This window comes from Neomonachus schauinslandi, chromosome 16 (genome assembly GCF_002201575.2).
Source record: "Neomonachus schauinslandi chromosome 16, ASM220157v2, whole genome shotgun sequence".
Taxonomy (NCBI): Eukaryota; Metazoa; Chordata; class Mammalia; order Carnivora; family Phocidae; genus Neomonachus; species Neomonachus schauinslandi.
Window position 1 is genome coordinate 32,562,445 of NC_058418.1, and position 25,948 is coordinate 32,588,392.

At 50.5% G+C, this 25,948-nt stretch overlaps 2 protein-coding genes across 3 annotated transcripts; one reads left to right on the plus strand and one right to left on the minus strand.

Moving 5' to 3' along the window:
• The first annotated feature begins 527 nt into the window (after window positions 1-527).
• Window positions 528-2,608, plus strand: CCL17 (C-C motif chemokine ligand 17). Its single transcript, XM_021704447.1, has 3 exons — window positions 528-597; window positions 1,593-1,710; window positions 2,334-2,608. The coding sequence occupies exons 1-3, from the start codon at window positions 528-530 to the stop codon at window positions 2,443-2,445; spliced, it is 300 nt and encodes a 99-aa protein (XP_021560122.1). The 3' UTR covers window positions 2,446-2,608.
• A 6,310-nt stretch (window positions 2,609-8,918) lies between these two features.
• On the minus strand, window positions 8,919-25,931 carry CIAPIN1 (cytokine induced apoptosis inhibitor 1). Of its 2 annotated transcripts, none has more exons than XM_021704437.1 (9): window positions 25,869-25,931; window positions 20,760-20,942; window positions 19,339-19,491; window positions 17,954-18,030; window positions 16,105-16,273; window positions 14,667-14,740; window positions 13,715-13,830; window positions 10,573-10,654; window positions 8,919-10,045 (listed from the first exon to the last, which is right to left on the minus strand). In XM_021704437.1, exons 2-9 carry the CDS (start codon window positions 20,914-20,916, stop codon window positions 9,935-9,937), a joined length of 939 nt encoding a protein of 312 aa, XP_021560112.1. In that variant the 5' UTR covers window positions 20,917-20,942; window positions 25,869-25,931; the 3' UTR covers window positions 8,919-9,934. The 2 variants fall into 2 exon arrangements, with proteins under 2 accessions (XP_021560112.1, XP_021560105.1); XM_021704430.1 differs by lacking the exon at window positions 25,869-25,931 and adding an exon at window positions 21,111-21,141.
• Window positions 25,932-25,948: the final 17 nt, after the last annotated feature.

Below are 25,948 nucleotides of genomic sequence, written 5' to 3' on the forward strand. Positions count from 1 at the left end.
CAGCCTGCTGACCCCCACCCCCACCCAGGAGGCCTGCCCGGAGCCCGGGAGCTCCTCCAGGCCCAGGCTAGGCAGCTCCTCTTGGCTCCTATCTTGCTGTCCCCTTCGTCCTCCACACATACAGGACACGATGCATGAAGGAGGCTCACCAGCCTCAGGGCAGAGGCCAACCCAGTTTACGGTAGAGGCTTTTCAGTTCTGCTTAATACAGGAACCAAGAAATGTTCCTGTGAAAGGAGAAGTATGTCACTGTCATGGCCCCCGGACACACATACCCCACCTCTGTCCCCAACGGAGTGTCCATTCTCCGGAAAGCCACAAACATTCCAAGACTGGACTTGTGCTGAATCATCTCAAAATCTTCAGACTCCACTGGTGTAGGGAAGAATGTATGCGGGAGGTGACAGGACGTGGGGCAAGATCCCCAAAGAGGTTAAAGAGGTCACCTCCATACTTGGCTGCCATCCTCACCTCCCCCCGAGCAGAAGGACCTACACTCACAGGTGCTCTCCTGGGCTCCTGGCACCATGACCCCCCTGAAGATGCTGCTCCTGGTCGCACTCCTCCTGGGGGCTTCTCTGCAGGTCACACACGCAGGTGAGAGCCGAGGAGAGGTGGCCTGGGTCAGGAGGGGTGGGCGCACCAAGTTCAAGCTGCAATGCCCACTATTTATGCATTAGTGACAGCCCAGCTATTCCTCCAGGGATGAGGAGGCTGGCCGCAGTAGGATTTTGAGGGAGGCATTCAAAGGAAAAGGATGAGGCATGGGGAGGAGGATGCCACCCAGAGCTTGGGGATCAGCTCAGTGAGGAGCAAAGTGCTGGCCCATCTCTCTCTGCAGTGACTGAGAGGCAATGACCTGGGTTGGGTTTTGACAGTGGAACATGACCGATTCTCGGAAGCATTGGTTAGCGTCTGTTTTATTCCCGGGTCTTTCTCGACGCCGAGGACATCAGCATGAAGGCAGGAGCGCTGGTTCCCGGAGCGCGTGAAGGGAGAGATGTCTATCCGCAGGTGGAAGAGAAAGGCCGAAATAAGACAGCCAATGTGGGAACACGGCCACAGCGCCACAGCCTTCACCCGTGGCTCTCACTTCTGTAAAACGCAGCTCAGGGTAGCTCTGTGAGTTAGTCTAACCCAGTTATACCCCCGCGATGGCCAGAGGACAGTTGGGGGCTTCTTAGAAAGCACTCGAGCGTGGCATTAATTAAAGCCACGCATCACCGGTTTGCCGATTTGCAAGTGTTGGATACTTTTTCTTGTGCAAAGAGAAGGAAGCTGAGGCCCAGGAAAGTGTTTTCGCACCTTGGGCTTCCATGTAATCATCTGTAAAATGGGGTCGTGGTAGTACCTGTCTCTGGGTGCACCGTGAGGGCTGAAGGATCTCCTGCAGGCAGAGGCTCAGCCCAGAGCCTGGCCCAGAGGAAATTCTTGGGTGGTTCCGGGCTGGTATTTGAGTGTGTGCACTCAGGGCCCCCCAGAGCACACAGAGAGACCTCACACACACGAATGTGTACACACACACACACACACACACACACACACACACAGACGCTCACGGACACACCCGCTCCTGCCTCCTTTCTCCGTAGCGCGAGGGACCAATGTGGGCCGGGAGTGCTGCCGAGAGTACTTCAAAGGAGCCATTCCTCTCAAAAGGCTGAAAATGTGGTACAAGACCTCAAGGGAGTGTCCCAAGGAAGCCATCGTGTGGGTGTGCCTGGCCCCCTCCCCCTTCCCCCCAGCCATGCCCCTAGGAGCTGAGTCTGGGAGAAGGCGGCCCCTAGAGCTCCCAGAAGGGCCACTGACTGGGGAGAGGAGAGAGCGGGACCTTTGTGGCCTCCTTCCCACCCCGACCCTGCTCCTCATGGCAGCTCCTGCACCCCACACTGGGAGTCCCAAAAGGCCCCAGGCCATGAGGTTCAACCTCTTTACCGATTTATGGGGAAACTGAGGCCCTGAGAGACAGGGCAGCCCCATGTCACACCGGCACTCAGAGTGACCAGTGTGGTCACTTTCCACAGCTTGGACCTGAGCTGGGCGCCTCCTGGGCACCCCTAGTTCCTAGGCTTTCAGCGGAAGTGAGCGAGCTGAAGTGGTGGGCAGAACGTCCCGCAGTCCTGGATCCCCGGGAGGGACTGGCAGGGACCTCGGGAGTCAAGATCACTGCTGACAAGCCTGATGTCCCAGATCTGTCACTGAGGTGCTGTGTGACTTTAGGTGCTCCTCTTGGGGCCTCAGGGGCCTGGTCAGTGCAGAGCAAGGCTGATCCCAGGGCTCCGGAAGGCCTTCTTGCCCTGACACCCGCTGACGGGTTCCTCCCTCTTGTGTAGGCTTGTAACTGTCCAAGACAAGCTCTTCTGTTCGGACCCCAAGGACACGAGGGTGAAGAAAGCAGTCAGATATTTAAAAAGCATGTGGGACCCCGGGCTCCAAGAATCCTGATTTTTGCCTGGACCATTTGGAGACCTCCAGCCTCAGTGTTCACTACCCCAACCCCGAGCTGCCTGAGTCCAGGGGAGGCCCTACAAGGACAAAGGGGACCCCTGCCCCCTTTTCTGGACTGGAACGATAGCAGAAAGAGCCCAGATTAAAGTCTCTCCTTCGTGGACACCTGGGTGGCTCAGTCGGTTAGGCGTCTGCCTTTGGTTCAGGTCATGATCCTGGGGTCCTGGGATGGAGCCCCGCATCGGGCTCCCTGCTCAGTGGGGAGCCTGCTTCTCCCTCTCACTCTGCCTCTGCCTCTTCCCTCTGCTCGTGCTCGCTCAAATAAATAAATAAATAAATAAATAAATAAATAAAATTAAAAAAAATAAATAAAGTCTCTCTCTTCCTACCTTAGTCTGGGTCAGTGTGTTCTGGCCACCCAGCCTGTCACACTGGAAGAACATCTGGTCCTGCCCTGTCCAGGCCAGAAAGGGAAACTGAGGCCGAGAGGGGGACATGGCCACTGCAGACCACACATGAGGGGTGAGAGACAGTCCTGGTGAGAGAGGCCGAGGCTGGGGAGCTGGGGGTGTCCGTGGGATGAGCCCAGCCTCCAGGAGGCCTTCCCCAAAAGCGGCCCATCGGGTTCTCTCTCCTGCTCTGATTCCTCCTGCTCTTAGGGACCGGAGGGCAGCCCGCTGTGATGGGGTTGTTCTCCCAGATGACCGCTGTGCGGGTCTGTCAGTCCTGGCTCCTCTGTTAGAGGGGAGCTCCATGAACCACCCTGAGCGCCCCACAGCCTAAGTGCTAAAAAGGATGGGGGATGGGGAGGTTATGGACTCCCTACCCCCAGACCCTTCTGAGCAAGCCCAAGTCAGGGCCTGAGCCATAGTGTGCTAGGTGTGGGGGAAACAGGGTTTTTGGATTCTAGTTCTGTCTCACTCTCCTGATCAGCAATGGCTTCTCTCTCTGGGATGCACTCTGGGGGCAGGGGCAGGGGGTCCTTCTCTTCCTAGGATTCTGTGATCCGCACTGAGAGGGAGGCCAATTACGCGTTATTTTCAGCAAAGTTTTGCCTCCTGTTGCCCCCTTGTGGTCAGTCGTCTTATTGCAGGCCAGATGACAGACCCAAGCCCTCTTCCTAGTAGGAGCAGGAATAAAACAGGACAAACAACAATCATAATGAGGCTGATGATGGTGAACTGGCTTCTTTGTGACCCCAGGGTCTCCTCGACCATAGGTGGGCTCTTCCCCGGCCCTGATTCCGAGGAGAATCCCTCCAACAACTGCCTTGGATCCGGAATCTTGGGGGCAGCTCCGTCTGAGTTCTTCTGGATCCACGGGTGGGGCTGGGTGGGGAGTGGAGGAAAGACGATCTCCAAACAGAGGGAGGCAAGAAGGAGCTCCCGTGACAGCAAGGGAGAACAAGGGCTGGGGCCCGGATCCCTCACCTTTGCAGTCCTGAGCTTAAAGACACTCGAGAGGACACCAATTTCATCCATGTGCAAAGCATTTTAAAAGAAGCAAAACCTTTTTGTCTGAGTGAAATCGTCCTCAGAGGCCCATCTGTAAGCTCAGAGGAGGTCAGCTTCGTGGAGAACTGCGAGGATATTTAACAGCCTGATCAGGTTGTAAGGGGGTGGGGTGGGGGGACAAGATGCAGGGGATGGGAGCAGCCACCACGTCCCTCCGAAAAGGGGCCATCTGAAGGAATCGCGACTTGGGGACTCCCCTGACTGGCGAGAAAGAGGACTGGGCAGGGACCAGAGAACAGAGAACATTGTCCCTCCCACCTGGAAAGGGCGTCCCCTCCGACTGAAATCCAGACCCCCTTCGGAGCTCAGCTTGGGTGCACTGACCCTCCGCCAGCTCCCCCCTCCGGCTTCAGCCTCACCTCTACCACACTCTGCCCCCTTTACTATACTTCCTGCACCTTCGTCTCACTGGTGAGCTCATGGGGGGCTGGTATTTGGGTCAGGCGACTCAGTACCTGACTCATTTATAAGGAGGGGGTGCTTTGTGCATAGTGGGTATGTGATTTACACATCTACATCAACCAGCCCCCGGCTGAACTCCACGAGGGGCATGAACAGAGAAAGAGAAATCCCGGAGAAGCCGATGCCGTGAAAATCGGGCTTCAAGCTTGGTCTTTAAGTGGAATTTAGAACTGAGTTGCTCTGCACTTGGCCACCAGAGGGCGCGTCGCCGCCCCCCCTCCCTCCACCCCCCAGATAAAGATCGAGCGGGAGGTGCCTGACCGCCTAGGCGCCCCGCCTCCTCCGTGCCGTCCCCGGGGGCCGGCTTACCCACTTCCGATGGTGGCTGCGCGGGTCCCCGGATCTGGGCGTCTGCAGCTGGTCAGCCCTTCTCCCGGGGGAGCAGAGGCCCGAAAACCACCAACACTCTGCCTGGGGTTAGCGGGATGAAGAGGAAGAAGCAAAAACGCTGTTGGGACGAACAGGGCGGCCCATTCCAGCCGCGACGTGGCTAGCGCCCGGAGCAGCGTGCCAGGGCTCTTCTCGCTGTGTTTTCTTAGATTCCGTACTGGCCCGTTTGGCCTCCAGTCATGACAGTGCTGAAGCCATGGCCGAAGCTAGTTACACCTCCCCTGCGTTCCAGCTTTGGAAGGCACGCGAAAATCACACGGCAGACTCTCCAACCAACCTGGAGCTCATTCCCCTAAACGCCTCCTTTCTGTAACTCACACCGCAGACCACTGTGTCCCCTGCCCCAGATCACCTGGGGCCGGGGACCAGACCACTAGGGACGTCCCCCTGCCCAAAGCCTGTCGGAATTATTCACTGAAGCCCACCCTCAGGAGTTTCCCCTGCCCGGCGGTGCTTTTCCCACTGGGACCCCAATAAAAGCTTGACCTCTCTGTTTTCTCCTCTGCCCGGAGTGGTGGCCCACGGCCCCTTCTCTTGGGAAGTGTCAGTAGTCAGACTAGCACTGACCTCTCTCTGTCAACGCAGTCCCCTACATAAACTAAAACCCCACAGGTACATTTTCACACAGGGGTCAGGGACCTGCCCTGTATCTGCTCTGGTCCTGACTGGCTGTGGGGTCTTGAGACAATCACTCCACCTTCCTGGGCCTGTTTCTCCCTAAAATGATGAAATCGGACCCTTCTCTAATGGGCTTGAGGATGTGCCCAGTCAAGAGAATGAGGGCTTATAGTCTGCTGCTTTTCTGCTCCCACATTGCCCGTAGGGGATCAGAGTCTGAGAAAACCTGCAGTTTCCTCCTCACTGAACCGGCATTTTATTGATTTGTAAAACCTACCTATTAATCAAGACTAATTACTTGTCTCTCATATATGTAACAAATATGTTTCCCTAGTTTACTAGGTTTTAGCCCTTGCCCATCCCTCCACCTTTAGATTGAAATGTTTACTAGTTCTATAATAAAACTTTTTGATCGTTAAAAAAAGGGGGGGCATGCTCAGTGCATATATGCCCATGTGCACAGCAGCACTGTCCTCCATAACCAAGAGATGGAAGCAGCCCAAATGTCCATCAGGGGATACGTGGATACACAGCGGCGTGTACATACAATGGAATATCATTCAGCCACAGACAGGAGTGAGTACTGATAGGTGTTACAGGGGGATGAACTTTGAACACATGCCGAGAGAAGCCACACACAGAAGGTCACATACTGCATGAGTCCATTCATATGAAATGCCCAGAACAGGCAAGTGCCCAGAGACAGACTGCAGATGGGTGTTGCCGGGCGCAGGGGGGATGGGGGAGAAAGCCCAGATGTTGGACAGGTACAGGGCTGCCTTTGGGGGTGATGGAAACGTTTGGAACTAGACAGAAGTGATAATTGCACAACACTGCAGATGCACTGTCGTTCCCATTAAAATGGTTCATTTTATGTTATGTCAATTTGACTTCAAAAAAGGGGGGCAAGCTTCACATAAGCCCTTTTCTGCAGAGAAACACTTCAGACGCAGCATGGGTGTGCTGGGCATCACCTTCAGGAGAGAGAAGCCCTCTGGGGAGCGCAGAGAAGAGAAGGAATGGGGCAACACAGCTGTAACACTTCAGGTATTGAAGACTAGAGCTGATCGGAATGCAAAACAACGAATCCAGCTGTGTTACAGTACATCTCACTCTATTTGAAAACTGGCGAAACGTACAAGACAAAATGTTTAAGGGATGGTCAACGAAGAGAGAAGGGAGAAAGGGAGGGAGGGACTTAGCGCCTCGGAGCCCCGCTGAGCCTAACGCAACTTCCGGGTTGTTGCCGGGCTTCCTCACAGGTGTAGCCGCGGGCGGGGTGACCGGTGATCCGCGCGCACCTGCCCCGCCCGGAAGCGAGGCCGCCAAGGGCTGCGTGCAGCCTCGCGACACTAGCCCGCTGTCCAGCCGGGGGAGTGAGAGCCGCGCTGTCCCCACCGCGCGCGCCCCGGGTCCCCGCCAGGTCTGTCACTGTGACGGGACAGCCGCGGAAGCAAGGACAGACTGAGGGAACCGAGAGGATAACACAAGCACAAACCAGCAACTTTTCAAGACCACAGAAATCTTCATTGCAGTTACTTACGGAGAGCGCCACCTTGTTTCAGAGGTAAGGGAACCTGAGCATTAACAGCGCCTCCTGGAGATCGCGCCGCCCGCCGCCGGCACAGGTCCAGGGACCGCAGCTAAGAAAACGCTTATTTTTTTAAAAAAGAGATTTTATTTATTTGTTTGATTATTTATTTATTTAGAGCGCACGAGCACAAGCGGGGGGAGGGGCAGAAGGAGAGAGAGAAAATCTAGCGGACTCCCTGCTGAGCGCGGAGCCGGACCCGGGGCTCGGTCCCACGACCCCGAGATCATGACCTGAGCCGCAATCAAGTGTCCGACGCTCCACTGACTGAGCCACCCAGGCACCCCGGAAAACAGTTATTTTTAGAATTGAACGTTCTGTGCCACTTTTGCCTTCAACGTAGAGACCCACTCTTGCTTGCTTTCTGGAAACTTCCTGGAATTGTCTCTTTCCATGATGATTCTGAGATACTGTGTTTCTTTTACCTTCTGTGATTGTTGTCTCGCTGCTCCTTTTTCTCTCTTCATGTCCATCTCATTTTGGTTCGTTTTCTTATTCCTGTCCTCGCTGCCCCTGTTTTTAGCACTCTCTGTTCTTCCTAGTGCTCTCTCCCTCACAGCCACTTCCCCTCTGGGGTTTTATGTTTCTTCGCTTCTAGCCTCAGCTCTGCCATATGGGGTCTCTGCCACAGGAATCCCTCCCTCTGTATGCCTTAGGAATCATGCCCTTGAGCTCTTGTGTCTCTGCGCTCTACTTCATCCATGTGTGATCCACAGCAAGTTCTTTTGGCCACAGATAATATCCATCTGCTTTGTTATTGTTAGGATTAGCGTCGGTTCCACTTCTACAATTTTGAATGGAATTTTAACTTGTGCCAACTATTTCCTAGAGGTTCGTGTCAGAGAGGTGCAGGACTGCGTTCTGGGCTAGCAGGCATTTTCCTTAACACGCAGGGCTTTATGTGTGGGTTTTCCTAGTTTTTTTCTGTTTTGGGGTTTTTTTTGAGAGAGGTGGGGGTGAGGGGCCTAGGGAGAGATAGAATCTTAAGCAGATTCCACGCTCAGCACAGAGCCTGACGTGGGGCTCGATCTCTGAGATCATGACCTGAGCCGAAACCAAGTGGGTCACCTAACCGACTGAGTCACCCAGGCACCCCTTCCTAGTTTTTTTTAAATGAAATTTCTTATAAATACAAAAGTAGATAATGTATACGTAAGGTATACAAACCGGTAATAGAATAAACACCTGTATAGCCAGCAGCCACCTTAATAAACAGAACCTTCCGCTTAGAAGCCCCATTTCCTCTCCTTATAGAATGTCATCTTCCCATCAACCTCCAGAGACAATTGTTTCTGCATTTTATCATCCTTCTTGATTTCCTTTAGTTTGTCACGTGTGTGTGCGCATACATAGTATATATAATATATATCCCTCCCGCTGATGCATCCTGTGTTTCCAAACCTTGCGCTCTCTGGGAAAGCTAACATACCGCGTACACACTCTCCTGTAATTCGCTCTGGTGGCTGTCCGTGGGAGGCCCCCCACACCGACGGGCACAGCCACGGCGCACCATTTTCCACCATGTGACGTCACAACTCGTTCATCCATCCTCTTGTTAAAGGCCATTTGGACTATTTCCAGGTTCTTGCTGTTACAAATACCATTTTTTAGCTTGTCTTCTGGTGCATGTGGAAAAGAACTTCTCTAGGGCAGTGATTCTCAAACCTGGATGCATTTTTTTTTTTTTTAAAGATTTATTTATTTGACAGACAGAGAGACAGCAAGAGAGGGAACACAAGCAGGGGGAGTGGGAGAGGGAGAAGCAGGCTTCCTGCCGAGCAGGGAGCCCGACGTGGGGCTTCATCCGAGGACTCTGGGACCATGATCTGAGCCGAAGGCAGATGCTTAACAATAGCCACCCGGGCGCCCCTTTTTTAAGTAATCTCTATGCCTAACATTGCACTCAAGCTCAGGACCCCAAGATCAAGAGTTGCATGTTCTTGTGACTGAGCCGGCCAGGTACCCATCCAAATCCTGGTCTCTTAAATCCATACGATCTCTCCGACTATTTGGTAAGATCAATTCCAGTCTGTGTGAGTGAGTAACAAAGAGAATGAGAGGTCTCCTGGTCAGAGAGATTTATTGTTGTTTGATTTCTGTCCTGCTTCCCTTAAATCCTTATCAACCCGGTCTCTTCTCAAGTAGATGAGGAGAGGCGCTGATCCTTAAGTGTAGGACTGGCCCCACTGGTGTGACACCGTCTCTTCAACAAAGAAAGTTCCGTGGTCCAAGCTGCGCTCAGATGGCTGCGTCAGACATCCCCCCCCGCCCCCCCCATGCCACTCTCCACAGCGGAGGTGCTGAAGTACACAACTTTAATAACGGTAGATGAACAGAAAGCACAAGACAGATATAATACAGTAAAACAGGGGTGAGGTGGGGATGGAAGGGACAGAGGGACACGGAGTATGATCACAGCAACCAGTGGGTGAGTCCTTCGGTGCCCCGAGGAGGCCATGAGACACGTGACTCCTGTCACCAACAACGGCGTGTTGAGGGGACCGCCCCCTCTGGAAGACCGCTAGTGGTACTGCTGAGCCCGGAAGTGGGGCGGGGGCCCTCTTTGTCACAGAGCGTTAATACTCCAGGGGGTCTGGGCTCCGAGTGACAGGGCAGCGTCGACGTCGGGAGAGCGGCCTCTTCAGGACGCGCGCCCTAACGTGAGGTGGAGAAACAGGTCCCCCCACTCGGAGTAAGCAGGCCCCGTGACACTCAGGTCTTTTGATACGGAGCTGCACCACCCACCACTGCACCCCAGGGCCCGCTCCACTCTGTTTACCAAGCACGCTCCCTGCAAATGGAGTTCAGGCAGAGAGCGAGCAAATGCAGAGGAGCTGGGAGGAACCACAGCGGTGGGACTGGAGGGACGGGGGTCGGCCGGAGGAGCGGACGTGCACCGTGTGGGCCCCTCCTAGGCGTCACTGAGGTTGGCGCCGCTCAGGAGCACCTGCTCCCCGGGTCTGAAGGCCGGCATCCCGAGGTAGGGGCAGCTGGTACAGCGGAAAGCGTCGCCCAGGTAGCACTGTCGAGAGAAGAGACGATCACACAGGGAAGCTGAGTGTCCGCGCGTCCCAGAGACACGGGCAAGAAAGGGACCCCTAAGTTCATAACATGGCCACAGTGGCCTGATGGAAATGGCTGGCTGCATTTGTGGGTCCAACTGAAACCCAAATACTAAGAGTTTTTAAGAGCTTTGGTTTTATGAAAAGCAGTGGTCTAGAGAAGTTCCTTAAGGAGACTGTGCTTCTGTATTCTGAGCAGTTCAAATCATAGCCGAGCTCAGCCAACTGGCTGAACGGCATCAGGCCACTGTAAGGTCGGAAGAATGGGGCCAAAAATAAATGACAGGAGCCTCCCCTACGGGCATGAGCACGCTAACCCCCTCCCAGGAGATGACCTCTCTCCTATATACACGTTCTCACATATTTACCCATTATTAAAATATTTGGACAGTAACTGAGAGCTGGAGCTAGTCTGTGTTGGGCTTAGGATGAGGCCCAATACCACCGGGGGGTTTTGTGAATATTGAGTAACGATCCAGATATTTACATTTCCACAAGCCGACTTGGGCTGGGAGCTCGCCTGTTCCCTTGACATCTCTTTTTCCAGTTCTTCCGCGAGGCCACAGGTGCTGGGGGAAAATCAGGCGCTTGTGAGTGAGACCTGCCACCACCCAGGGGCTCCAAGTCCATGACAGAGCCCAAATTCGCTCTAAAATGTCTCTTTACACCGGGACGTCTTAACTCACAAACACCCACAGGGCCAGGCTGACAAGGTAAGCATGTGAGGCTGTTTAGGGAGACAGAGTGGTGGGCAACAGGAGACCCAGAGGGGAGATGCCCTGTCTACACAGGCTGGCCACTACTCAGCTTCAGCTGATTAATGCTGTGGGGAGAAGCAGACCCCGTGTTTCCATTTTCCAAAGCTAAGGACAGAAAAAATTTGGATTTTTACTTGAAATCTCCTGATTTGTGAATGCTGGCAACTTTCACACTTAAAAAAACACTGATGATTCAGCAAGCCCACACACCACCAGTTAACTTTTTACCACCTTTTTTGTCCATAAAATGAATGCAAAAATACCAACACTGAGGTTTTCAGGTTAAGAGGACAGACTGCAGGCGTCTACTTTACTTTCTCTCGAGGTCTCACCGAAACTTCAGTAAAGACCTAACCTGCAAAGAAAGGGACTACGGGGAAGGAGACAGCAGTCAACACAGCGCTGGGAACCGCAGCAGGAGGGGGGGAGCGGTGACTCCAACTGAGGAGAGCCCAACTCCGAGCAGGCGGGGAGGTAGCCACCACCCAGCAGGTGGCTGACTCTCAACTTGCATCACACCCCAAAACCGCCAAAGGAACAGGTAGCACCCGACAGACCCTTCTCTGAGAAATCTAACCACCCCAAAGGGAAAGACCCAAAGGTGCTGACTTTGCGGCGTCCCCCACAAGCCCATTCAGGCTCCCTCACTAAAGCACAGTCAATAAATTCCAGCTCAGGGCTCCCAGCTTTCTGTCCTCCCCTCTTAATCATGGAGACAACAGAGCTTCCCGGGAGGTAGAAAGCCTCCTAAAAGAAAAAAGCAAGTTAGGGGTGCCTGGGTGGCTCAGTCGGTTAAGTGTCTGCCTTCAGCTCAGGTCAAGATCCTGGGGTCCTGGGATCAAGCCCCACATCGGGTTCCCTGCTCAGCGGGGAGTCTGCTTCTCCCTCTCCCTCGGCCCCTCCCCCCCTTCATGCTCTTGCGCTCTCTGGCTTGCTCGCTCTCCCTCTCTCTCAGATAAATAAATAAAATCTTTAAAAAAAGAAAAAAGCAAGTTGGAAGAAATAGAGACTATCCAGGGAGGAAAAAAACCTCCAAAGAACTATCACGAACCTCAAAGGAAAAGAGAAGAGATCACACCTGCAAAATAAAAATAGGACGCTATACTAATAAAATAAAAAAAAAAAAAAAGTCAAAACAAAAAAAAGGAATCACGGAAATTAAAAACATGATAGTAGAAATAAAGTAACTCAACAGAAATTTTGGAGGATAAACCTGTAGAAACTTCCCAGAAAGTAGAGCATAAAGAAGAGAGCTGGAGCTAGTCTGTGTTGGGCTTAGGATGAGGCCCAATACCACCGGGGGGTTTGGGGCATAAAGAGCATAAAGAAAATGTAGAAGCAAAGAAAACGATAGGACCAATTAAAGAGGCCCAACGTCTGAGGAACAGGCCACAGAGAAAGCAAAGAGAGAAGACAAAACTCACATACAAAATTAAAGAATATTTCTCAGGACTATGGGCATGACTTCTAGACCGAAAAGCTGCATTGAATGGCTAGTGCAAAAGATGCGAACAGACCCTTATTCAAGATACATTACAAAATGATACCAGGGATAAAGAAAATTCTACAAACTTCCATTAAGAAGATTCTACCAACTTCCGGAATGGAACAAGAGGTCTTACAGAAAGGATCAAGAAACAGAATGGCCTCAGATACCTTCGTATCTGGAAAAAAGACAGAAATGTCTTCGAAATCATGTAAGAAAATTATTTCCAGCCTCTAGATTTCTATACCCAAATGACCAATCGTTTATGAGAATAGAAAAAAGACATGTTTAGCCACATAAAGTCTGAAAACAAATCTAAAAAAACCAAACTTGCCTCTCAAGTAGCCTTTCTAAAGCAGCTACTGGAGAATGGGCTCCACCAAAGTGAGAGAGAAAACCAAGAAAAAGCCAGAAAAGCTAACATAGGTCAGAAAGAGGGGAGCCCCGAGGGGAACAGTGCGGGGGACCCCCAGACGTCAGCTCTGCCGTGGACAGAGTCGCACGTGCGCGCTGGCGTGGGGGCCCAGGAGACGGACGGGCTGACGGCGGCCACTGTCACAAACCAAGCCGCCGTCATACGGTTCTTTGTCCCTGAGCGCAGGCAAGCCAGCCCAGGTCCTGTCCCGTGCTTATCTCGACCAGGCGCTGCTAACACGCGGCTTTCCCGTCCCTCCTCGCGCTGCTGATCTGAGGACACGGGTGCTGTGCTCGGCTCCGAGGAGGAGAGCTCCAGCCCCAGCGGGCCTAGAGCAGAACAGCCCCGGGGCAGCCCACGCCCTCTGGCCACACTTGGGCTGGCTGCCCAGTCACCGCGGCACGCCACAGCCCTGCCTGGTGTTCCCTCTGCGCATGCCCTCCGGGTCCCAGAGCTCTCCCACGACTCTCCCTGACAGCCCTGGGAGGGACTCCAGGAGATCCTCAAAGCGCCCAGCCCAGAAGATCACTGGGAGCCTTCACAGATGGAGGGGACTGACGTTTCCTTGTCTCGCCAGGGTTGGGCCTCATACTCCGTCCTTCACAACTCAAGAATGTATCACTTGGAGCTTCACACTCGGTGGTAAACTATCAAATAAGCCAGGAATGATTAACACGAACTTGGGAGGATGGTAACCTTTGTGGGGAGAGGGAGCAAGATGCAGCTGAGGAAGCATGGAGAGGTGACTTCTAAGATACTAGTCATGTTTCTGATTCTTAACCTGGGTCATCAGTACACAGCTATTCATTTTTATTACTCTTTAAAATGTACCTGATTAATCTACTCCTCCGTATGTATGATACATTTCACAATAAAATAAATATTTCAACAATAGTCAAGTATTATGATTCCTTGAGACTCAGAAGCCACTAGAAGCTGCCCGGCAGACTCTGCTTATGCTAACACTTACCAATTCTTGCAGGCTTTCCTCTTTTTCCCTTCTTCACATGAAGGAGCCCGCAGGGAAGCTGGATCTGGCTTCTTAAAATCCTCTGGATCCAGCAGCTCGTCTGAGTCAATGAGATCCTAGAGAGCGTTCAAAGAAGTTAGTGACACAGTCAGGGTCTCTGCTGCTAGAAGGCTGAATAAAGGGCTGTGGTAGCGGGTTTCTACGGCCTGTGTGAAGAGGGCATCCACAGACCTACTTCGGGCTGATCACCACGTTCAAGCTGACCACCACAGTGAACTCAACTACGTCCACAGAAGATGCATGAAATTTGAGGGGGCTGGGAAGTAATTTACAGTGTGTAGACAATTCGAGAGTGTGTGGGGGGGGGAGGGAGCAGGAAGAACAAAAAGAGAGATGTTGTATTTATTTCTTTGCATATACGAAGGGCTGTCATGTGAAAAAGGGAATAAAATATTTTCATATAGTTCCAGAGAAAAAGGCAAATAACGGTATATACATTTGTGTAATTCTTTGATAGACGTGTGGACAATTCATCTGTAAATTCTACGGGGACATGAATCATGACCTGTTTTGCTATGACTATAACGTCAGCAGTTGCAGAAATGAAGAACTTTTTAACAGACGCTATTGATCAAAGACGGACAAGTACTGCTTTTAAGACAGTGAGTGTGCAGGGACTTGCCCGGACCAAGGAGCCAATAACATATTTCAGCTGACAAACTCTTCTCAGGTTCACACATGCCCACCAGAATCTTTAACATATCACATGAAGTGAGAACAAGAAAATCTGTGGGGAAAAGAGATGCCAGAAAAGGATTTTAAAATGCCACCAATGTGGAGTTTCCTTCTCAATCAAAACTGCCAGCCACGGGCAGAACGCAACACTGGGCCTTACACCTCCACGTGCCCAGAGGCCACGCCGACGCAGGCCATGGACCGCAGGCCGACTCACCACGCTCTCATCCTCCATGTCGTTGGCGGACAGGGTCCAGAGCTTGGCCGCGGCAGGGTCCACAGCGGGCTTCACTGAGTCCAACCGATAAAAGAAAAAGAGCTCCGTCAAAGCAGCAGAAACCACCACAGGCCTACTATGTGCGTGCTTTCTCCTGAGACTGCAGAGCACACGGGACTGGAAGCCCGAGGCCCAGCTCCCCCACTTGGAGCAGGCGTGGCCCAGGCCCAGTCGCCTCGCAGACGGACACCAGTATCTGCTAAGCACCTGCTCTGCGCGCCGTGTGGAGTAACTCCCGCTACGACTCTTTTAAGGTGAGTACGTGCTCTCCTAATTCTGCAGGTGAGGGAACTGGCTCCGACATTTGGGCCACATCTACAGAGCCACGCAGAGGAGTCTGTCCGACGTGCCTGACTTCACTCCACATCGCTCTGTCCTCATCTTAGTTTCCGACCCCAGAACCTGGGGCTGGTCGTCCTCCCTAGACCTACTGCAGGAGACCGGAAGATCAAGCGGGAAAGTGTGCCAAAGCTTCTGCCTCATGGGAACCCGTCACGTACGAGGAAGCCAGCTCCAGAGCCGGGGGCGGCGGACGCCCACGCTCGCCCCTGCCGACCCCGTCTGTGTAGGAAGGGCCCTGCGAGCGAGCGGAGCCCAGAGTCAGTGTGGGCGGGCCCTCAGATGGGCCTGGGGGCGCGGGTGAGCGCAGCCCTGAAGATCGCTGCTGCAGGGGGAGGCTCAGACGGTCCCCGGGCCAACTGCTCCTCTGAGCCCTTCCTGCCCATTCCAGAACCATGAATCCAAAGGCTGTGATTCCAGAGGATTCTTAAAGATTGTGGCTGGCCAGGCAAGGCAGAGCAGTGTGAATGTACCTGCAAATTTTCACACACCTCAGAGCTGGGACATTTTCTCTCAATTCGAGAATCATGAAATAGTGATGAGGTGAGGGGGTGAGGGGGCGGCACAGGGCAGGTGCAACTTTCTGAGAAGAAATATTTTTACAAGTGGCTTATGCTCCTCTAAGTAAGAAAGGCTGACTTTACTAGCACAGAAAGGACACGTGGGAAGAGGAGCAGGGCACTCTTATCAACCACGACCACCACTGTGAGATCTCCTGAGGACAACTGTTGTAATTCTGGGGCGTGGAAAGACGTTGTTAGCTAAACCATGTGGCTCAGGGCTCTAGAAACTGGGGGCCTCAGTGTCTTCTGGTGCAGGAGGGGCTGAGCGAGATAACAGCTATACGTTATTTCACATCTGGATCTGAATATGCCTGGGACAAGAGAACATTAAACATTCTTCCATTTGGAAATGACAGAAATGAAGGAAGGACTAATCCTCTGGAGACACCACCGCCTCCATCTATTTCTCTGGTTCAACGTCGAAGATGTCCTTCTAGGCCCACCCGGACAGAACAATGTCCCTGGGCCAGTCCTACCTGGAGGAGAAGTCTTCTTGGCAAGAGAAAGCTTCAGTTGACTAGAAGAACCCACTTCAAAGTTGGGTTTTTTGCCTGTGATGCTCACAGAGAGCAAGCTGTCGCTTTGGTAATCCAGGTGTTCTTGGACAGACTGTATCTCTTCGGGGCTCAAGGACTCCCGCTGCAGCTGTAATTCAAGACATCAAAAGGATTAGGCCACGCTCTTTCCACAAAATAATGTGGTACTATGCCCACCCGTACTGGCGTCAAATACTCATTTCTGTGTTATTAAGCATATGATAGCGGGAGATGACAGATGTCACCTCATACCTCACGTTCAGTTTCTCAGTGATCTGTACCCTAGAGAGTGTCATTTGGTCTATGTACTTACTTTGAGCCAACCCTCTGGGAAGTTTTAAAGTGTTTACCAAATCGCTGTCTATTAGGTACAAGGCACTGTGCCAGTCATTCCACGGGTTGTAATGATTATGAATAAAAAGAGGAGTCAGACATGCTGAATAGGATCACAATCTACAGCAGGGAAGCATACCCACAATAAACCTAGCAGAAATGAAAGAAAAAAAACCACAGAGGGAGGGAAATGTTTTCTTGGGAACAGGTAGCAGATGCTAAGATAGAAAAAAACGGGGGAGTGCCACCTGTGTGTCCAACAACTACGGAACGGTTAAATCAATCATAGCCCCTCCACAGCTCTCAATATTGTTACATCATTAAGAAGACTGAGGGGCGGGGCGTCTGCCTTCGGCTCAGGTCATGATCTCCAGGTCCTGGGATCGAGCCCCGTATTGGGCTCCCGGCTCAGTGGGGAGCCTGTTTCTCCCTCTCCCTCTGCCTGCAGCTCCCCCTGCTTGTGCTCTGTCTCTCTTTCTCTCTCAAATGAATAAATAAAATCTTAAAAAAAAAAAAAGAGTGAGGGGCAATGAGCTGAGGTGGATAAATGTGGAAGATACTTAAAGGTGGGAGAAAAAACTAGTGATTGAATAATGTAGACATATGCCCTGATTTACATTAAAAAAGTATGTCTCTCTTCCTCTTTCTCTCTCACACACACACACATACACACACCTGTAAATACATAAAAAGGTCTGAGCAGCCACACATAAAAAATGTGTTGGTGACTTCCTCTGAGGGAGGGAAGCGTGAGGAAGGCCTGGAATGTCACTTTCTAATTCTATATTCTTCAGTATTAATTGAATTTATATGAGCATCTCTTAATTGAGATTTAAAAAACAGAAAACCTTAAACGAAAAAGAAAAACAAGGAAGAGTGGGCATAAAGAAACTAAGGCCCTAGGTCATGTTGCAAATCGGTGGGATAACAATTATAATGGTGTTGCACTTACCTCTCACACAAGAAAATTTCAACATCAGAGAAGGATATAGAAATAGAATCACCTCTATTTAATCTAAATATTTTTACTGAATTGTCAGAAATGGGATAGTCTCTCCCAACCCACTCCAGCATCCACCAAGTATCTCAGGACGATTCAGGTGCCCGCATTTCACTTGAACCTAGGATTTGTGTCATTAGGGGACCTGTGTGGCCCTCTCCCTGCTACTGTGGGCGGCACCACTACACAGTACGGAGACCAGAATGTGCCCCCACCCCCATGGGCCCGTGCGGAGCCTCTTCCAAGGAGAGTTGTTCCAGAAGTTCTGTCCTTTGAGGCATCGCGTATCCTCCACACAAAGCTCTTCCCAGCTTGCTTCCCAGCCCACGAAACATAGCACACCTCACCTTCAGGGCGCTACTCCCCTCTGATTCTCTCCAGATCGACTGACAGAGATCCTGGGTGGGGTCACCCAAGCTTTCAAATCCCAGCAAAGAAGGTGGTCGACCAACATACCTCTTTCACTTCCACGAGGCCGGAAAGAGTCAGGGCCGAACACAGCTTAGAGGTCGTCCTCACTTTGCTGTTGTTAACTGCCAAGAGGAAAACCCCAATTAGTGGCTTTATGGGTCAAACCAGGAAAAATCATAAAGGCTCCATCCTATTTGGGGCAGGCAGCCATAAGACAGTAACAGTGATGGTATTTTAATTTGACAAATCCCTTTGGTTGTTCAAAGTGCTCTTACCCAAGCCCTTAAGGATCATATAACAATTCCATTGTTATTGTTCCGTATCACCCTTGGCTTCTTGGAAGGACCTTCCCAGGGCTGCTGAACACTGAGTGAGAAGGAGGCTGAGGAACTAACTGTAAAGCACATGGGTGTTCTCTCTGCAGGGTTCTAACAAAGAGGAGGGGTGTGCAGCCGCCCACGGCCTACGCGCCCAACACAGAACGCCGGTGTCCACTGTCGATGTCACAAGCTTGTATCTCCACACATCCACCTTTACGCATTCCAAAATACTTTCATTCTCTGACTGTATTTACAAATCAAGTCCTCACATACGGATGGGAAAGGTTACAAGTTCAGAATTGCATGGCTCTTTGGCAGCTTCACCCACCACCGAGCCAAAAAGAGAGGTTTTCGTTTCCGGGATCCCACCCTTAGTTTCAAATGAGTCGATAATTACGATTCATCCAATCCCAGACTTCCAGTCGTTATTTTCTAACTTTTTATTTTGAAATCACTATAGATGCGTAGGAAGTTAAAAAAAAAAAAAGAAAAAGAAAAAGAAAAGAAAAAAAGGATGCTTCGCCTCCTTCCCCCCAGGGAATGGTCACCGAGGGTCCGCAGAGCTACCCAGGTCTCACCGGTTTCACGGGCACTTGTGTGTGTGCGCACGCGCGCGGGGGCCTGTGAGCACGCCCACAGTCACAAGGAGCCCTCCTGCCACCCCTTTCCAGCCTCACACATCCCCTGCCTCCTATTCCGAATGCCTGGCAATCATCAGTCTGGCCCCCATCCCTAGAACTTTGTTATTCCAAGAATGTTATATGAACAGTATCACGTAGCATGCATCCTTTTGGGACTGGCTGTTTTCTGCTCGGCATGATCCAAGTTATTGCACCAATGAGTGGCTTATTCCTTTTTATTGTTACGAAGTTTTCCATGGTACAGATGTATGACAGTTTAACCATTCAACCCGTTAAAGGACCCAGCCATTTTCCACTAGGCAGTCTCCTTCTATTTTACTACCTACTGGGTCAGTCAAAGATCACAGTTCCCTCACATGCATTGCTTCAGATTTTTACACCAAGGAGAAGGATCTCCAAATCACAGCCCCTGCATACCTAAAGATTCAAGGCTGTTAAATTCTGGTCTTCCAGATGAGGATTTCCTTACCTACAGCGGTCTCTACTGGCTCTCTCAGAAAAAGACTTCCACCAGGCCGCAGGATCCGGGCCATCTCAGCCAAAATCTCAGCGCTGTGCAGAGCGGTACTTCCAGGAATTACACCCGACAAAATAATGTCAAAGCTAGATTCTTTGTGGGCAGCTGAAAAGAAGGAAGATTCTTTTTTTTTTTTAAAGATTTTATTTATTTTTATTGGAGAGAGAGAGAATGAGAGAGAGGGAGTACATGAGAGGGGGGAGGGTCAGAGGGAGAAGCAGACTCCCCGCCGAGCAGGGAGCCCGATGTGGGACTCGATCCTGGGACTCCAGGATCATGACCTGAGCCGAAGGCAGTCGCTTAACCAACTGAGCCACCCAGGTGCCCCTCAAAGCTCTTTTTTTTAAGATTTTTTATTTATTTATCTGAGAGAGAGAATGGGAGACAGAGAGCATGAGAGGGGAAGACCAGAGGGAGAAGCAGACTCCCCGCCGAGCAGGGAGCCCGATGTGGGACTCGATCCCGGGACTCCAGGATCATGACCTGAGCCGAAGGCAGTCGCTTAACCGACTGAGCCACCCAGGCGCCCAAGAAGATAGATTCTAATCAGCAATCACCCGGGGCCCCCGAGGCAATCTGCCCAGCCCCCCCAAGACCCCTGATGAACAGCTACCTGTCCAGCAAATGCTGTTATAGCACTATTACTAGCAGGAGCGCAGTGAAGCTGCTGTTCTCCCTTGGCCTTGTTAACTTAATATCCTTTTACATGTTCAGAAAAAGAAGCAAAAAAGGAAGCTGAAGAGTAAGCTTTTTAAAAAAATGTAGAATATCTGGGCGCCTGGGTGGCTCCGTCGTTGGGCGTCTGCCTTCGGCTCAGGTCGTGATCTCGGGGTCCTGGGATCGAGCCCCGCGTCGGGCTCGCTGCTCGGCGGGGAGTCTGCTTCTCCCTCTGCTCGCGCTCTGTCTTTTGCTCTTTCAAATACATAAAGTCTTTAAAAGAATGTGGGCTATCTAATAAGAAACAACATACTTGTATAAGTCAACTACACTCTTTTTTTTTTTTTTTTTAAATGAAGATTTTTTTTTTTATTTATTTATTTGACAGAGAGATAGCGAGAGCAGGAACACAAGCAGGGGGAGTGGGAGAGGGAGAAGCAGGCTTCCCGCTGAGCAGGGAGCCCGATGCGGGGCTCGATCCCAGGACCCTGGGATCATGACCTGAGCCGAAGGCAGACGCTTAACGACTGAGCCACCCAGGTGCCCCAGTCAACTACACTCTTAAGTCTACCGTATCTCAACTGAAAGACAACAGGGTGAGCGCCCGCTGCCATCGTGTGCCACCCGGAACAAAAATTCAGATATCAAGGAGCCACAGTCCTTGCACTCCCATCAAGCCCCGCAGCCGTATAAAGACAACGTGGGGAGGTACTTACATTGCAACAGCTGCTTGATGTTTTCCACAGACACCCGGCCCTCATTGCCGGTTAACGTTCGAAGCTTATCCACCAGATCTTTCAGAGCCTCCACGGGGGATGACTTATCCCAGACCACAGCCACAAACTGGCCAGCTGAGATCCCATAATCTGCCATTCCTGCCGGGCCGATGGACCTAAAACCTACGGGCCAGAGGAGAGTCAGGACTGAGCAGAGACAAAAGCACAGTTCAATCCCTGAGGTACCAGCAAATTCGATTAGAATCACCACCTAATTCCCACCTCCCACCACGGCATGCTGACCACATAAGAACATCTTCCTGTAGACGCTAGAGAGCCTGAAATACGAACCCATTATTATCTCAAGGATTCATAACCCCAACATTTCCAAATGAGGCAGGCTGCTTCCTTGATGAGAGTCTGGACTTGGCAGTCAAGTAAGGAGGTTGAAGGCACAAAGATTATTTCTGCTTTGATTTGGGACAACTCAGCTTGAGCACAATATAAAACATACAGGACATTAATTAGGCAAAAGTATGACTCGGCAAAGGCGGCAAATAAACTGGCAGACATAACGAGCTTAATGTTTTTTCAAAAAAGAGACAACATATTTAAATTTGGCCAGTTGAATAACGATTATTTTCCCTTTCAGCAAAATACGAAAACTCAATCCCATTGAATCTGCAATGATCAATAGTCCTTACCATGACCTTCCGTCACATTTACTATCACCCAGGCTGTTCAAAGCACCTTGCATACATTATCCCAGCTGAACCTCGGCACAACCTTAAACTCGGTTATTATTCCCATTTTACAGACAGAAAACTGAAGCCATTGACTTTGCCAGGTCACACAACTAGTAAATGTGGGATAGAGCAAGACCTGGAATTTGAGTCCAAATCCATGGGGCTGTAAAGCCCATGCTTTTAACCTCTGGAGATCCCCCGCCCACCGCCAGCACCATGGGTCAACTTTCTCTTCCACTTGAGACAGGGAGGAGTACAGAATGTGCTCATGATGCAGTTAGGTCAGGCGATAGCATTCTACTTAGCTCTTCCTTTCTTTCTTCAACATTAATGCCATCAAGTTCCCGACTTTAAACAGCTCTAATAAATGGCATAAAGGCAGAAGCCACAGTAGACGGGTCAAGCATGGCTCAGTCTCGTGCTGAACACTGCTTTCTTCTGCAGAAGTTGCTAACTCGGTCACAAGGATGCCACCACATTGGGGACACTCTGGGACTGAATTTAAGCCATGTCTGTTACCCCCTTCCTTCTTCAAAAATATTCACTTCAAATGACTGGCTCCTCTGCCTAAAAAACACAGCCAAGTTAGCCAGCCATCCTTAAATACCACAGTACTTTGATTCTGTCATCCAGTTCCTAAAGACGCTTCCTTTCTAGAGAGAAACCAAAGCTCATTCTTCTGGAATCAGGTCCTCCATGATCTGCTCCGTCTGTATCTCCCACCTCTCCAAAGTGAATCCCTCCTTGTTCTATGAAAAACCTCCGCATTTTTGCTTCAATCATGCCTTTGATCTATTTGCTTTTTTTTTTTTTTTTAAGATTTTATTTATTCATGAGAGACAGAGAGAGAGAGGCAGAGGCAGAGGCAGAGGGAGAAGCGGGCTCCCAAGCAGGGAGCCCGACGTGGGACTCGATCCCAGGACCCTGGATCAGGACCTGAACTGAAGGCAGACGCTTAACCAGGCACCCTATCTATTTGCTTCCACGTGGAATGCCCACTCTTTATTATCCTGACCTGAATGCAAGCCCCAGGGAAAGGATACCAAGTGTTATCAGATAAGCAAGATTCCTTAGTCACTGCATTGTTTTTAAAGCCTTAAAAAGCACACAATCAAGAACTGAAACTTTTAAGCTTTTAACTCTCCTATGATGTTGAGGAAGAACTCCCGCCAATCTTTAAGGTAAGCAACTTGGGATCAATGTCCCATTTCAGAACCAGTCAGGGAAGACAGGAATATGGATTGCTGGGGATTAAGTTATAAGAAATAAAGGACCTGTTTCTAGAACGATACTGGCAGAGGTTCTCCCCTGGGACAATAGAAAGGGACAAGCTCCCTGCCCACCACCACCAACTACAGCCTTGCACTGTACTCACAGAAAAACCATCATGAAAGAAAGGAGGAGCAAAAGGTTACTTGTAGGCCAGAGAAAAATAAAATGCCAGGTGTCTAGACCTTTCTGGCAACCTTAATGGAGGCAGTTTTAATGCACGCAGATGAACTGGGGTTCTGTCTACCACTGGATTGTCTACTTAGGAGCTCCATGACCACGGGTCAGTTATAAGCCTCTCGCTTCTCTTATCAATGAAGTAGGAATAATAATGTTTTGCCAGGCTGCTGTAAAAAGTAAATGAGGAGGGCGCCTGGGTGGCTCAGTTGGTTAAGCGACTGCCTTCGGCTCAGGTCATGATCCTGGAGTCCCGGGATCGAGTCCCGCGTCGGGCTCCCTGCTCGGCGGGGAGTCTGCTTCTCCCTCTGACCCTCCCCATTCTCATGCTCTATCTCATTCTCTCTCTGAAATAAATGAATAAAATCTTAAAAAAAAAAAAAAGTAAATGAGGAGATAAAAATATGCAAAGCACTCAGCAGGGCCTGGCACACGGTGCTCAACGAAATAATGTTCTAAGGGAACTCTTAGTTCTTGGTGGCCAGTTTATTTGCCTTTGCTTCTAAGAGTCCCTATAAAACATATTCTTTCTCCTCAGCCATGCCTGCTGAGGACTCCCTAGGGAGAGATGTGAAGCTTCCTTTTCATTGTTAGAATTACACAGTACAACAGCTGCACTTTATGACATCGTAGACACTGCTCCCGTGGGACCGTGTCAGTACATTCAAAGAATGTAAAATGACTTGTGTTCCATATCCCCCCCAAACTAATCTTCTCCGGCAAGAGGGAGCTCATAAAATGCACTTATTAAACATTAACCCTCAAAACACAGACACAAGCCACCACTCTCGGTCAGCATTTTCCAAATAAAAGGGGAGACGACATTCTTCTAGGTATCTAAAAGCCAAAGGATGATACTGTTCATTGTCAGAGTTTTATGTTGTTGGCAACCTGTCTTTTTAAAAAACTAGAAGGAAAAAAATGTCTGGCGCCTGAGCTGACATACTCAGAAGTGTGACTCAGAGCCTAGTTTCATATCTAAAAAGAGGTGGGGTTGAAGAAGTCATTGTCACGTCATGGACCTTATTTGTCAACCACCTCGCTGGCGCTCACTGCTGTACACACGCGCCCATGGGAAAGCAGAGGTCTGCAAATATCTTCTGGAGATGCACTTGTTTATTTCAAAGGTACCCAATAAACATCAAATCTTGAGGCATCTGGCTCCTCTTAAGGATGAAGGGGGCCAAAACTAAAAAAAAAAAAAAAGACTGAAGTTTGGTTATCAGTTCAAACCAAGGATCAAATCTTTTTGAGTCAGGTACATAAAAAAATTCTGAGAATCCTGACCCTTATCAGAAAGGGAAATTTTAAATGTAATGAACTGACTGAAGCAAGCACACACGCACACATAGGAAAAAAAGTGATAGTCAACAAGGAAACAAGAAACTCAAAGGTAAGGAAATGGAAGACTGTCTCCAGGCAATTAGGTGTGTGTGTCAAGAATTGGGAGTTTCAGGAAGGATACCCTAGACCTAGAATTTCCACACGAAAGGCTCATTTGAAGATGGGTGGACAGAACTCAGAAAACAAAACCTCATGAACAGATCAGTAGTGTTTTAATGAAATCCAGAGATGTGGATCTGGAATTTTAACATTTGGGGAGTAGTTTTGGCTTAGGAGGGCTTCCCCCACACCGAGGTAAGAGAGGAAAAGATGTTTTGAAAAGGCTAGAGTTGATAAGGGTTGTGCAAAACAGATACAAAGACAAGGGTCTAACTGCAAACACAAAATTTACGGAATGACATGCTTAGCTCCTGCCATCAGTTATCCCTAATCCCAAAATCACTTAGTTCTCCCTATTAATATGAAGTCTTCCCTGATGACAGATATCACAATGACGCACTCTGCCTTTACACTTCAGTTTAGTGCCTAGTCCATGACCTCCCTGAGTCACTCAGAGATTAGCACTCAATGTCAGAATGAACACCAGCCTTTCTCAAACTTCAGATCCTACAAATCACCTACAAATCCTAGATGGTTCTTTTGATCTGGCAAGTTCGGGGAATTTTCAATTAAACTATTAAAAGAAGCAAACAGGCCCAAAATGGAGTCACTTGTGTTAAGCCCACTTCCACACCAAACAGAAACTAATACCTAACCTCACTGCACTTTCAACCTTCTCCAGGAATTTAATCTTATGGGGTCAGTCTGGACTTTTCTGGTCAGCATTAGTAAGATAAACTGCCTAATAGACCCCATCTGTCCCCCAAAGGAAGGTGACCTTGCCTGAAATAATCCTTTTCTCCCCTTATGACTTCCCTGTCTCACCCCCTCTGCTTTTTAAAAAAACCCTTTTCACTGTAGCTCTTTGGACCTCCTCTCTACTTAGATGGGATGCTGCCCAATTCATGAATAGTTCAATAAAGCCACCTAGATCTTTAAAAGTTACGCGGTTAAATGTTTGTTATTTAACAACACCAACTCCACACTTTGGAGGTTCTGGCAAGTCACTGGCTCAAAATTACAATCTGGGGGGGGTTCAGGTACCCCCAAAGACCGAGACTTCAGCTCCCCCAGTGTTTGAGACAAGGGACTCAATAAACTCAAGGGCCTCGTTGAGGCCCAAGGTCACAACGGCTGGCTATTAGCAAAAGCGGATCTTAGACCCCGGTCATCAAGGCTCTCTACCCCCTCAGCGAACCGTCTCCGGGGCTTCAGATCTATTCCGGCAGCGTGGGAGACGAAGCAGCCCGGGAAGCGCAAGAAGCCACAGCGCCAGGAGCCCTGGACACGCAGGGCCGGCCGGTCCCCTACACCGGCTTCCCCAGGCAAAAGCCCGCCGTGCTCCCCAGGCAGGTGGTCACGGTTCGGTGCTCACCGCGGGACAAGACTGGGAATAGAAAACAAGAGGCTCTAGGGACAAGGGTGGGACGGTTGGGGAGATCGGGCTCCTGGACCGCACGCACACAACGCTCACCTGCCTCCCGGGGCTCGCTCCCGGCTTCTCCGGTGCCGCCGGCTTCGCACCTCGCGCCTCTCGCGAGAAGAGGAGGCTGC

Coding starts and splice junctions, on each gene's coding strand:
- CIAPIN1 (XM_021704430.1), bottom strand. Junction 14,741..16,104: donor CAAGAAGACTTCTCCTCCAG/GTAGGACTGGCC, acceptor GGTTGGACTCAG/TGAAGCCCGCTGTGGACCCT. Junction 13,831..14,666: donor ACATGGAGGATGAGAGCGTG/GTGAGTCGGCCT, acceptor AACGCTCTCTAG/GATCTCATTGACTCAGACGA.
- CCL17 (XM_021704447.1), top strand. CDS start 528: ATGACCCCCCTGAAGATGCTGCTCCTGGTCGCACTCCTCCTGGGGGCT. Junction 598..1,592: donor TCTGCAGGTCACACACGCAG/GTGAGAGCCGAG, acceptor CTTTCTCCGTAG/CGCGAGGGACCAATGTGGGC. Junction 1,711..2,333: donor TGTCCCAAGGAAGCCATCGT/GTGGGTGTGCCT, acceptor CCTCTTGTGTAG/GCTTGTAACTGTCCAAGACA.